This window comes from Lethenteron reissneri, chromosome 60 (genome assembly GCF_015708825.2).
Source record: "Lethenteron reissneri isolate LAM-NWPU_2019-01 chromosome 60, ASM1570882v1, whole genome shotgun sequence".
Classification (NCBI taxonomy): Eukaryota; Metazoa; Chordata; class Hyperoartia; order Petromyzontiformes; family Petromyzontidae; genus Lethenteron; species Lethenteron reissneri.
In genome coordinates, this window is record NC_083838.1 from 7,550,895 (window position 1) to 7,563,394 (window position 12,500).

Sequence of the window (12,500 nt, forward strand, 5' to 3'; positions counted from 1 at the left end):
GTGTGCGCGTGCGTGTGTGCGTACCGATCTGCTGTGGCGTGAGCACGCGGAAGGTGACGGTGCTGGAGCCGGGCCCGCCAGAGCGCGTGGTCACGATGATGTCGCCGCGGCCGTCGCCGCCGCGAGCCGCGGGCCCGGTGCGGCACGTGAGCTTCCCCGCAGACAGCCACTCGGCCGTGAGCAGGCAGCTGTGGCCGCAGATCGTCAGCCCTGCGGCACAGCGGGGACAACGACAACGACAACAACAACGACGATGGCGATGACGACAACGACGATGATGATGACGATGACGATGATGATGACAATGACGACGACGACAATGACGACGACGACAATGACGATGACGATGATGACGATGACGACGACGATGACGACGATGACGACGATGACGACAATGACGATGACGACAATGACGATGACGATGACGACGATGACGATGATGACGACGATGACGACGGGCGGCGGTGGTGGTGGCGGTGGTGGTAGTAGTGGCGGTAGCAACATTGGCGGTGGTGGTGGACGTGTCGGTGGTGAGGTTGGTGGTGCAGGTGGTGGTGGTGGATGTGGTGATGGTGGTCATGGTGGCGGTGGCGGTGGTGGTGGTCGTGGTCGTGGTAATGGTGGCGGTGGTGGTAGTGGTGGTGGTGGCGGAAGCAACATTGGCGGTGGTGGTGGACGTGGCGGTGGTGATGGTGGTGGTAGTGGTGCTGGTGGTCATGGTGATGGCAGCGGTAGTGGCGGTAGCAACATTGGCGGTGGTGGTGAGTGAGTGTGGTGAGTGAGTGGTGAGTGAGTGGTGAGTGTGGTGGGTGAGTGGTGAGGGTGGTGAGTGAGTGTGGTGAGAGTGGTGAGTGGTACCGGTGATGTCCGTGAGCGCTGTCCCCAGGCTCACCTTGGTGAGTGGTGAGTGTGGTGAGTGAGTGTGGTGAGGTTGGTGAGTGAGTGGTGAGTGTTGAGTGAGTGTGGTGAGGTTGGTGGTGAGTGTGGTGAGTGGTACCGGTGATGTCTGTGAGTCCCGTCCCCAGGTTCTCTCCACGGATCGTCACTTTGGTCCACGGGGCTCCCTCCTTGGGGGAGATGCCCGTCACCTGCGGGGGCGCTGAGCGCACTCGCGACATCGCTCACCCGCTCGCTCGCTCACTCACTCACACGCTCACTCGCTCACTAACACGCTCACTCGCTCACACGCTCGCTCACACGCTCACTCACTCACTCGCTCGCTCGCTCACACGCTCACTCACACGCTCACACGCTCACACACTCGCTCACTCACCCACTCACCCGCTCACACGCTCACGCGCTCGCTCACGCGCTCACCCGCTCACACGCTCACTCACCCACCCACTCGCTCTCTCGCTCACCCACTCACTCTCGCTCACTCGCTCACACCACCCAGTCTGACCACACGGACAGAGAGAAGGAAAAAGTAACGACATCTTGAGCAGCAGCAGATTCAGCGTCATACAACAATGTGTGTGTATTTCTGTGTGTGTCTGTGTAGTTATATTTGTGTGTGTCTGTGTAGTTATATTTGTGTGTGTGCGTGCATCTTTCAGTGTGTCTACGTCGCATTCCCATCGGTCAGCTCCTCCGGCAGGCAAGGCTGCGTTGGCTGGGTCATGTAGCCCGCATGCCCAGCCACCGCATGCCTAAACAGCCTTTGTTCGGCCGGATCGAGGGGGCTAAACGGGCGCGGCACGGGCTGGAGAAGAGATGGAGTGATGTGGTACAGGAGGACGTGGAGCTGAGTGGACTTGCCGATGACTGGTACCAGCGGTGTCAAGATCGACCTCAGTGGAGGAGGCTCGTGAAGGACGCTACTGGGCAGTTGGAGGCAGTCGCCCTCCAGCAACAACGGAGGGCGGAGGAGCGACGCTCACAACAACGAGCGGAGCGCCGGGTGGCTAAAGCACAGCAAGTTGGCACAGTAGGGGGCACAGGTGGTGCATCGGCCACTCATCTCGGTCATCTCAGTCATCTCAGTCGACCCGTGGCACCTGGGTCTGCCCCGTGACCTCCTGCCAGCGGGCGTTCGACATTTCACGTGGCCTCAAGGTGCACTTGGCCTGGCACAAGCGTCGTGGTGACGTCACCGCCACTTAGTGGCGAATGGCGGTTGTTGTTGTTGTTGTGTGTGGTGCTGAGGCTCTGTAATTGCCCGGTACGGTGGGTCTGTGTGCGTGTGTGTGTGTATGTGTGTGTGCGTGTGTGTGTATGTGTGCGTGTGTGTGTGCGTGTGTGTACGTGTGTGTGTGTATGTGTGCGTGTGTGTGTGCGTGTGTGTGTACGTGTGTGTGTGTATGTGTGCGTGTGTGTGTGTGTGTATGTGTGCGTGTGTGTGTGCGTGTGTGTGTACGTGTGTGTGTGTATCTGTGTCTGTGTGTGGTGCCGAGGCTCTGTAATTGCCCGGTACGGTCGGTCTGTGTGCGTGTGTGTGTGCGTGTGTGTGTACGTGTGCGTGTGTATGTGTGTGTATGTGTGCGTGTGTATGTGTGTGTGCGTGTGTGTGTGTGCGTTTGTGTGTGTGCGTGTGTGTGTGTGCGTGTGTGTGTATCTGTGTCTGTGTGTGGTGCTGAGGCTCTGTAATTGCCGGCACGGTGGGTCTGTGTGCGTGTGTGTGTGCATGTGTGTACGTGTGTATGTGTGTATGTGTGTGTGCGTGTGTGTGTATCTGTGTGTGTGTGTGGTGCTGAGGCTCTGTAATTGCCCGGTACGGTCGGTCTGTGTGCGTGTGTGTGTGCGTGTGTGTGTACGTGTGCGTGTGTATGTGTGTGTATGTGTACGTGTGTATGTGTGTATGTGTGTGTGCGTGTGTGTGTATCTGTGTCTGTGTGTGGTGCTGAGGCTCTGTAATTGCCCGGTACGGTCGGTCTGTGTGCGTGTGTGTGTGCGTGTGTGTGTACGTGTGCGTGTGTATGTGTGTGTATGTGTGCGTGTGTATGTGTGTATGTGTGTGTGTATGTGTGTGTATCTGTGTCTGTGTGTGGTGCTGAGGCTCTGTAATTGCCGGCACGGTGGGTCTGCTGCTCACACTCTTTCCCAGAGAGCCCTAATTTGCCGCTGGGACACTCTGGGAATTCTGTGGAATCCTAAAAACTCTGGGAACGCTAACTAAATTAACTCTTTCCCATTAGCAACGTGTGCGTGCTTGTGTGTGCGTGTGTAACCGTGTGCGTGCGTGAGTAAATGTGCATCTGTGTGTGTGGCTGTGTGCGCGACTGGGTGGGCCTACCACGAGGTCGACTCAGCCTTAAATGAGTACCTTGTGCGGTGTGTGGTAAACCTTGTGCGGTGTGTGGTAAACATCGCCACTGGAGAGACAAAGGCGGCCGGGCGTGGTGCTGGCCACCCACCCCCTCGTGTGCCACAGTGCCGGCAGCCTTCATAGGTGCTGCTCGCTAACAGCACTTGCCCCGACCGTCTGTTAAGGCTACACGGGGGATCTTTGTCTTTGTATATTCATTGCGATGTCACCGGAGGTCTCGCGACCCACGGCTGCCTGGGTTCACTACGGGCAGCCGACATTCAAAAGGAGGCTCTGTGTGTGTGTGTACATGTGTGTGTGTGTACGAGTGTGTGTGTACGTGTGTGTGTGTGTGCGTGTGTGTCTGTGTGTACGTGTGTGTCTGTGTGTACGTGTGTGTATGTGTGTGTCTGTGTGTACGTGTATGTCTGTGTGTACGTGTGTGTGTGTGTACGTGTGTGTACGTGTGTGTGTGTGTACGTGTGCGTGTGTGTGTGTACGCGTGTGTGTGTGTGTGCGTGTGTGTGTGTGTGTGTACGTGCGTGTGTGTGTGTACGTGTGTGTGTGTACGTGTGTGTGTGTGCGTGTGCGTGTGTGTGTGTGTACGTGTGTGTGTGTGTGTACGTGTGTGTGTGTGTACGTGTGTGTCTGTGTGTACGTGTGTGCGTGTGTGTGTGCGTGTGTGTGTGTACGTGTGTGTGTACGTGTGTGTGTGTGTGTGCGTGTGTGTGTGTGTACGTGTGTACGTGTGTGTGTGTGCGTGTGTGTGTGTGCGTGTGTGTGTGTGTGTGTACGTGTGTCTGTGTGTACGTGTGTGTGTGTGTGTGCGTGTGTGTGTGTACGTGTGTGTGTGTGCGTGTGTGTGTGTACGTGTGTGTGTGTGTGCGTGTGTGTGTGTGTACGTGTGTCTGTGTGTACGTGTGTGTCTGTGTGTACGTGTGTGTGTGTGTGTGCGTGTGTACGTGTGCGTGTGTGTGTCTGTGTGTACGTGTGTGTGTGTGTGTGTGCGTGTGTACGTGTGTGTGTGTGCGGTGAATTTCGTGCGCACCACCACACGTAGCTAACCGTGCTAACTGGAGGTGCGGGGGGTAAGGACAGCAAACTAAACACAACAACAACAACAAACTAAACACAACAACAACTAACTAAACACAACAACAACACGCAGTTGTAAAGAGAGATGAGTTTGTGAATGTCGATGACGATGATGACGTCAAAGTGCATCGTAGCTCCCAGGGGCTTCCTAATGTCGGTCAGGAAGAGCGTTCCAGACGGCCGCAGGAGCAGCAGCGCATCTGAAAGCGTCACGCGATGACGACGATGATGATGACGATGCGGTGATGATGATGATGATGACGATGATGATGACGATGATGATGATGATGACGATGCGATGATGATGACGATGATGACGATGATGACGATGATGATGATGACGATGATGACGATGACGATGATGATGACGACGATGATGATGATGACGATGCGATGATGATGACGATGTGGTGATGATGATGATGACGATGATGATGATGATGATGACGATGATGATGATGATGACGATGATGATGATGATGACGATGATGATGATGACGACGATGATGATGACGATGTGGTGATGATGATGATGATGATGACGATGCGATGATGATGACGATGATGATGATGATGATGACGATGATGACGACGATGACGATGCGGTGATGATGATGATGACGATGCGATGATGATGACGATGATGACGATGATGATGACGATGATGATGATGACGATGATGATGACGATGATGACGATGATGACGACGATGACGACGATGACGATGCGATGATGATGACGATGATGACGATGATGATGATGACGATGATGACGATGATGATGATGATGACGATGCGATGATGATGACGATGATGACGACGATGACGACGATGACGATGACGATGCGATGATGATGACGATGATGATGATGATGACGATGATGATGATGACGATGATGACGACGATGACGACGATGACGATGATGACGATGACGATGCGGTGATGATGATGATGACGATGCGATGATGATGACGACGATGACGATGATGATGATGATGACGATGATGACGATGCGGTGATGATGATGATGACGATGCGATGATGATGACGATGATGACGATGATGACGATGCGGTGATGATGATGATGACGATGATGACGATGATGATGATGACGATGCGGTGATGATGATGATGACGATGCGATGATGATGACGATGATGACGATGATGATGATGACGATGATGACGATGCGGTGATGATGACGATGATGACGATGATGACGATGATGACGATGACGATGCCGATGTGGTGGTTGACGCTCCTTGCTGACAAGATCATCAGTAACGAGGTGGAGTTGCTGTGGTGTGTGGTGTGTGTGGTGTGTGTGTGGTGTGTGCGTGTGGTGTGTGCGTGTGGTGTGTGTGGTGTGTGTGTGGTGTGTGTGAGTGTGTGTGTGGTGTGTGTGGTGTGTGTGGTGTGTGTGAGGTGTGTGTGTGGTGTGTGTGGTGTGTGTGTGGTGTGTGTGTGGTGTGTGTGGTGTGTGTGATGTGTGTGGTGTGTGTGGTGTGTGTGAGTGTGTGTGTGGTGTGTGTGTGTGGTGTGTGTGGTGTGTGGTGTGTGTGGTGTGTGTGTGGTGTGTGTGTGGTGTGTGTGGTGTGTGTGAGGTGTGTGTGTGTGGTGTGTGTGGTGTGGTGTGGTGTGTGGTGTGTGTGAGTGTGTGTGTGGTGTGTGTGTGTGGTGTGTGTGTGGTGTGTGTGTGGTGTGTGTGGTGTGTGTGAGGTGTGTGTGTGTGGTGTGTGTGGTGTGTGTATGGTGTGTGTGTGTGGTGTGTGTGGTGTGTGTGATGTGTGTGGTGTGTGTGTGGTGTGTGTGGTGTGTGAGTGTGCTGTGTGTGGTGTGTGTGGTGTGTGTGTGGTGTGTGTGTGTGGTGTGTGATGTGTGTGGTGTGTGTGGTGTGTGGTGTGAGTGGTGTGTAAGTGAGTGTGTGTATCAGTGTGAGTGGTGTGTGTGTGTGAGTGGTGTGAGTGGTGTGTAAGTGAGTGTGGTGTATCAGTGTGAGTGGTGTGTGAGTGGTGTGAGTGGTGTGTGTGTGGTGTGTGTGTGGTGTGTGTGTGGTGTGTGTGTGGTGTGTGTGGTGTGAGTGGTGTGTGGTGTGAGTGGTGTGTGAGTGAGTGTGTGTGTGGTGTGTGTGTGGTGTGTGTGTGATGTGTGTGGTGTGTGTGGTGTGTGGTGTGAGTGGTGTGTGAGTGAGTGTGAGTGTGGTGTGTGTGTGGTGTGTGGTGTGTGTGTGTGGTGTGTGTGTGTGGTGTGTGTGGTGTGTGGAGTGTGTGGTGTGTCTAGTGTGTGAGTGTGCCGTGTGTGTGGTGTGTGAGTGTGCTGTGTGTGTGGTGTGTGTGTGGTGTGTGTGGTGTGAGTGGTGTGTGTGGTGTGTGTGGAGTGTGTGGAGTGTGTGGAGTGTGTGTGGTGTGTGTGTGTGGTGTGTGTGGTGTGTGTGGTGTGTGGTGTGTGGTGTGTGTGGTGTGAGTGAGTGCTGTGTGTGTGTGTGCTGTGTGTGTGTGTGTGAGTGCTGTGTGTGTGTGTGCTGTGTGTGTGAGTGCTGTGTGTGAGTGTGGTGTGTGTGGTGTGTGTGAGTGGTGTGTGTGAGTGTGGTGTGTGTGAGTTGTGTGAATGTGACTCTGTGTGTGCTGTGTGCTGTGTGTGTGCTGTGTGTGTGTGTGCTGTGTGTGTGCTCTGTGTGTGTGTGCGAGTGCTCTGTGTGTGAGTGTGGTGTGTGTGCTGTGTGTGTGTGTGTGCTGTGTGTGTGTGTGCTCTGTGTGAGTGCTGTGTGTGTGTGTGAGTGAATGTGACTCTGTGTGTGTGTGTGTGTGCTGTGTGTGAATGTGACTCTGTGTGTGTGTGTGTGCTGTGTGTGTGCCGTGTGCCGCAGGGTCGCGAGCAAACTCGAGTCGAGCCTCGTCGATTATTGCACATCGATCACCGCAACTCGGAGCTCTCGGCCGGGTTCATCACGGGAGGCCCGAACTCAAACCCAGACCCAGGGCTTGAACCCAGGCTCTCAGCTGGGCTGGTTCAGTGATTCTGACACGGCCATTGTGAATGCCTGAGAGAGAGAGAGACACCCAGAACCAGGGCTTGAACCCAGGCTCTCAGCTGGGCTGGTTCAGTGATTCTGACACGGCCATTGTGAATACCTGAGAGAGAGAGAGAGAAACCCAGGCCCAGGGCTTGAACCCAGGCTCTCAGCTGGGCTGGTTCAGTGATTCTGACACGGCCATTGTGAATGTCTGACAGAGAGAGAGAGAGAAACCCAGGCCCAGGGCTTGAACCCAGGCTCTCAGCTGGGCTGAGTGAGTGATTCTGACACGGCCATTGTGAATGTCTGAGAGAGAGAGAGAGAGACACCCAGACCCAGGGCTTGAACCCAGGCTCTCAGCTGGGCTGGTTCAGTGATTCTGACACGGCCATTGTGAATGTTCGAGAGAGAGAGAGAGAGAGAAACCCAGGCCCAGGGCTTGAACCCAGGCTCTCAGCTGGGCTGAGTGATTCTGACATGGCTATTGTGAATACCTGACAGAGAGAGACACCCAGGCCCAGGGCTTGAACCCAGGCTCTCAGCTGGGCTGGTTCAGTGATTCTGACACGGCTATTGTGAATGCCTGAGAGAGAGAGAGACACCCAGACCCAGGGCTTGAACCCAGGCTTTCAGCTGGGCTGGTTCAGTGATTCTGACACGGCCATTGTGAATGCCTGAGAGAGAGAGAGACACCCAGACCCAGGGCTTGAACCCAGGCTCTCAGCTGGGCTGGTTCAGTGATTCTGACACGGCTATTGTGAATGCCTGAGAGAGAGAGAGACACCCAGACCCAGGGCTTGAACCCAGGCTTTCAGCTGGGCTGGTTCAGTGATTCTGACACGGCCATTGTGAATACCTGAGAGAGAGAGAGAAACCCAGACCCAGGGCTTGAACCCAGGCTCTCAGCTGGGCTGGTTCAGTGATTCTGACACGGCTATTGTGAATGCCTGAGAGAGAGAGAGAAACCCAGACCCAGGGCTTGAACCCAGGCTCTCAGCTGGGCTGGTTCAGTGATTCTGACACGGCTATTGTGAATGCCTGAGAGAGAGAGAGACACCCAGAACCAGGGCTTGAACCCAGGCTCTCAGCTGGGCTGAGTGATTCTGACATGGCTATTGTGAATGCCTGAGAGAGAGACACCCAGACCCAGGGCTTGAACCCAGGCTCTCAGCTGGGCTGGTTCAGTGATTCTGACACGGCTATTGTGAATACCTGACAGAGAGAGACACCCAGACCCAGGGCTTGAACCCAGGCTCTCAGCTGGGCTGACTCAGTGATTCTGACACGGTCATTGTGAATGTCTGAGAGAGAGAGAGAAACCCAGACCCAGGGCTTGAACCCAGGCTCTCAGCTGGGCTGACTCAGTGATTCTGACACGGCTATTGTGAATGTCTGAGAGAGAGAGAGACACCCAGACCCAGGGCTTGAACCCAGGCTCTCAGCTGGGCTGACTCAGTGATTTGGCCACGGCTAATGTGAATGCCCGAGAGAGAGGGGGGAGACACCCAGACCCAGGGCTTGAACCCAGGCTCTCAGCTGGGCTGACTCAGTGATTCTGACACGGTCATTGTGAATGTCTGAGAGAGAGAGAGAAACCCAGACCCAGGGCTTGAACCCAGGCTCTCAGCTGGGCTGAGTGATTCTGACACGGCCATTGTGAATGTCTGAGAGAGAGAGAGACACCCAGACCCAGGGCTTGAACCCAGGCTCTCAGCTGGGCTGACTCAGTGATTTGGCCACGGCTAATGTGAATGCCCGAGAGAGAGGGGGGAGACACCCAGACCCAGGGCTTGAACTCAGGCCCTCAGCGGTGCTGGCTGAGTGATTCTGACACGGCCATTATGAGCCCTCCGAGGATACGCTCGGCACCACCTCCTGCCAACTCAATTTAAATGTTGTTTGAAACCTGCACTCCCATCAGCCGATGGCTTACACGAGAGAGAGCGAGAGAGCGAGAGAGAGAGGATGGGAGAGAGAGGGTGAGAGAGAAAGAGGGTGAGAGAGAGAGCTAGATAGAGTGAGAGCTAGGCAGAGAGAGAGAGAGAGAGCGAGAGAGTCAGTGTGAGTGACCAAGAGTGAGTGAGTGAGCAAGAGTGAGAGCGAGCGAGTGAGTGAATGAGCGAGTGAGTGAATGAGTGAGTGAGTGAATGAGTGAATGAGTGAGAGTGATTGAGTGAATGAGTGAGTGAGTGAATGAGTGAGTGAGAGACTAAGTGAGCGAGTGAGTGATGAGTGAGTGAGTGAATGAGTGAATGAGTGAGAGTGATTGAGTGAATGAGCGAGTGAGCGAGTGAGTGATGAGTGAGTGAGTGAATGAGTGAGTGAGTGATGAGTGAACGAGTGAGAGTGGAAGTGAGTGAGAAAGTGAGAGTGAGTGAGAGAGTAATAAGTAAGAGTAAAAGTGAGAGTGAGTGAATGAGTGAGAGAGTGAATGAGTGAGAGTGAGTGATTGAGTGAATGAGTGAGTGAGAGAGTGATTAGTGAGTGAGTGAATGAGTGAGAGAGTGAGTGAATGAGTGAGTGAATGAGTGAGTGAGAGAGTGATTAGTGAGTGAGTGAGTGAATGAGTGAGAGTGAGTGATTGAGTGAATGAGTGAGTGAGAGAGTGATTAGTGAGTGAGTGAGTGAATGAGTGAGAGAGTGAGTGAATGAGTGAGTGAGTGAATGAGTGAGTGAGAGAGTGATTAGTGAGTGAATGAGTGAGAGTGAGTGAGAGTGAGTGCGAGCGAGTGAGTGATGAGTGAGCAAGTGAATGAGTGAGTGAGTGAGTGATGAGTGAATGAGTGAGTGAGTGAATGAGTGAGTGAGAGCGTGATTGAGTGAATGAGCGAGTGAGAGCGAGCGAGTGAGTGATGAGTGAGCGGAGTGAGAGTGGAAGTGAGTGAGAAAGCGAGAGTGAATGAATGAGTGAGAGAGTGAATGAGCGAGTGAGAGAGTGATTAGTGAGTGAGTGAGTGAGTGAATGAGTGAGAGAGTGATTAGTGAGTGAGTGAGTGAGTGAATGAGTGAGAGAGTGATTAGTGAGTGAGAACGTGAGAGTGAGTGAGTGAATGAGTGAGAGAGTGAGTGAGTGAGTGAGTGAGTGAGTGAGTGAGTGAGTGAGTGAGTGAGTGAGTGAGTGAGTGAGTGAGTGAGTGAGTGAGTGAGTGAGTGAGTGAGTGAGTGAATGAGTGAGAGAGTGATTAGTGAGTGAGAACGTGAGAGTGGGTGAGTGAATGAGTGAGAGAGTGAGCGTGTGACTGAGTGAGCGAGTGAGTGAGCGAATGAGTGAGAGAGTGATTAGTGAGTGAGAACGTGAGAGTGAGTGAGTGAATGAGTGAGAGAGTGAGTGAGTGAATGAGTGAGAGAGTGATTAGTGAGTGAGAACGTGAGAGTGAGTGAGTGAATGAGTGAGAGAGTGAGTGAGTGAATGAGTGAGAGAGTGATTAGTGAGTGAGAACGTGAGAGTGAGTGAGTGAATGAGTGAGAGAGTGAGTGAGTGAATGAGTGAGAGAGTGATTAGTGAGTGAGAACGTGAGAGTGAGTGAGTGAATGAGTGAGAGAGTGAGTGAGTGAATGAGTGAGAGAGTGATTAGTGAGTGAGAACGTGAGAGCGAGTGAGTGAATGAGTGAGTGAGTGAATGAGTGAGAGAGTGATTAGTGAGTGAGAACGTGAGAGCGAGTGAGTGAATGAGTGAGAGAGTGATTAGTGAGTGAGAACGTGAGAGTGAGTGAGTGAGAGAGTGAGTGAGTGAATGAGTGAGAGAGTGATTAGTGAGTGAGAACGTGAGAGGGAGTGAGAGTGAGTGTGATGAGAGAAAGTCATTAATTGGGGATGGCCGGGGAGAGTGGGGAGAGGGGGGCTACCAGGGGGGGAGGGGGGGGGAGAGGTGCGGTACTAGGGGGGGCTCGCAGGGAACTGCAGGAGGCTGCTGGACAGCCTCAGTGCTGCTGTCTGACAGGCCCTCACACACACACACAACACACACACACACAGGTGTAGTAGTAGACACACACAGGTGTAGTAGTAGTACACACACAGGTGGGAGTGTAGTAGTAGACACACACACAGGTGTAGTAGTAGACACACACAGGTGTAGTAGTAGTACACACACAGGTGGGAGTGTAGTAGTAGACACACGCACAGGTGTAGTAGTAGACAGTATCAGCATCAGCAGCATCAGCAGCATCAGCAGCAGCAGGATCATCAGCGAGTCACTCGCTAATATCTCTCTCAATTAGCGTCGCGCGGACGTCGTGTGGACGTCATTCACGAACTTCGCACCGCACGTGCGAGGGGGGTAGGGAGCGGGAGGGGAGCGGTGGCGCAGCGATCAGCGCACCGCCGCTACGGCTCCCGGCGCAGACGCCCCGAGGTCGATCGCCGCTCACCAACACCGGTGACGGCCTGGGCCTCCCCTAGGTCGACTCGGCCTCAAACGAGTACCCGGTGCGGTGCGTAGTAAACATCGACACTGGGGGAGACAAAGGCGGCCGGGCGTGGTGCTGGCCACCCAGCCCCTCGTGTGCCGTGCTGGCCTTCATTGGCGCTGCTACTCGCCAAGAGCACTTGCCCCAACAGTATGTGAAGGATCTTTGTCTTTGTGTGTATGTAAGTGTGTGAGTGTCTGTGTGTGTGTGTGTTATTGTGTGTGTTATTGTGTGAGTTTGTATGTAAATGTGTGTAAGTGCGTGAATGTGTGTTTGAGTGTAACTGTGTCATTGTGTGTGTAAGTGTGTCAATGTGCAAGTGTGTAAGTGTATCAATGTGTAAATGTGTAAGTGTGTGTTTGAGAGTGTAAGTGTGAGTGTTGGCACAGTAGGGGGCACAGGTGGTGCATCAGCCAATCATCTCGGTCATCTCAGTCAGTCGACCCGTGGCACCTGCTGGGTCTGCCCCGTGACCTCCTGCCAGCGGGCGTTTGACACTTCACGTGGCCTCAAGGTGCACATAGCCTGGCACAAGCGTCGTGGTGACGTCACCGCCACTTAGTGGCGATTGGCGGTTGTTGTTGTTGTTGTTGTGTGTGTGTGTTTGTATGTGTAGTGTGTGTGTGTGTAGTGTGTGTGTATGTATGTGTAAATGTATGTGCATGTAAGTGGGTGTGAGTGTGTGTAAGTGTGGGTGTGTAAGTGTGTGTAAGTGTGCGTGAGTTTAAGTGTGGTTG

At 53.5% G+C, this 12,500-nt stretch overlaps 1 protein-coding gene across 1 annotated transcript in view; it reads right to left on the minus strand.

The window, feature by feature from the left end:
- Nucleotides 1-12,500, minus strand: part of LOC133357863 (exocyst complex component 2-like) — a 163,209-nt gene that overhangs the window by 145,445 nt on the left and 5,264 nt on the right. Inside the window, exons 2-3 of the mRNA XM_061576006.1 lie at nucleotides 998-1,397; nucleotides 25-210 (exon numbers count right to left, since the gene is read on the minus strand). Of these exons, the coding sequence (XP_061431990.1) occupies nucleotides 25-210; nucleotides 998-1,118 (307 nt within the window). The 5' untranslated portion in view covers nucleotides 1,119-1,397. The remainder of the gene's footprint in view (nucleotides 1-24; nucleotides 211-997; nucleotides 1,398-12,500) is intronic.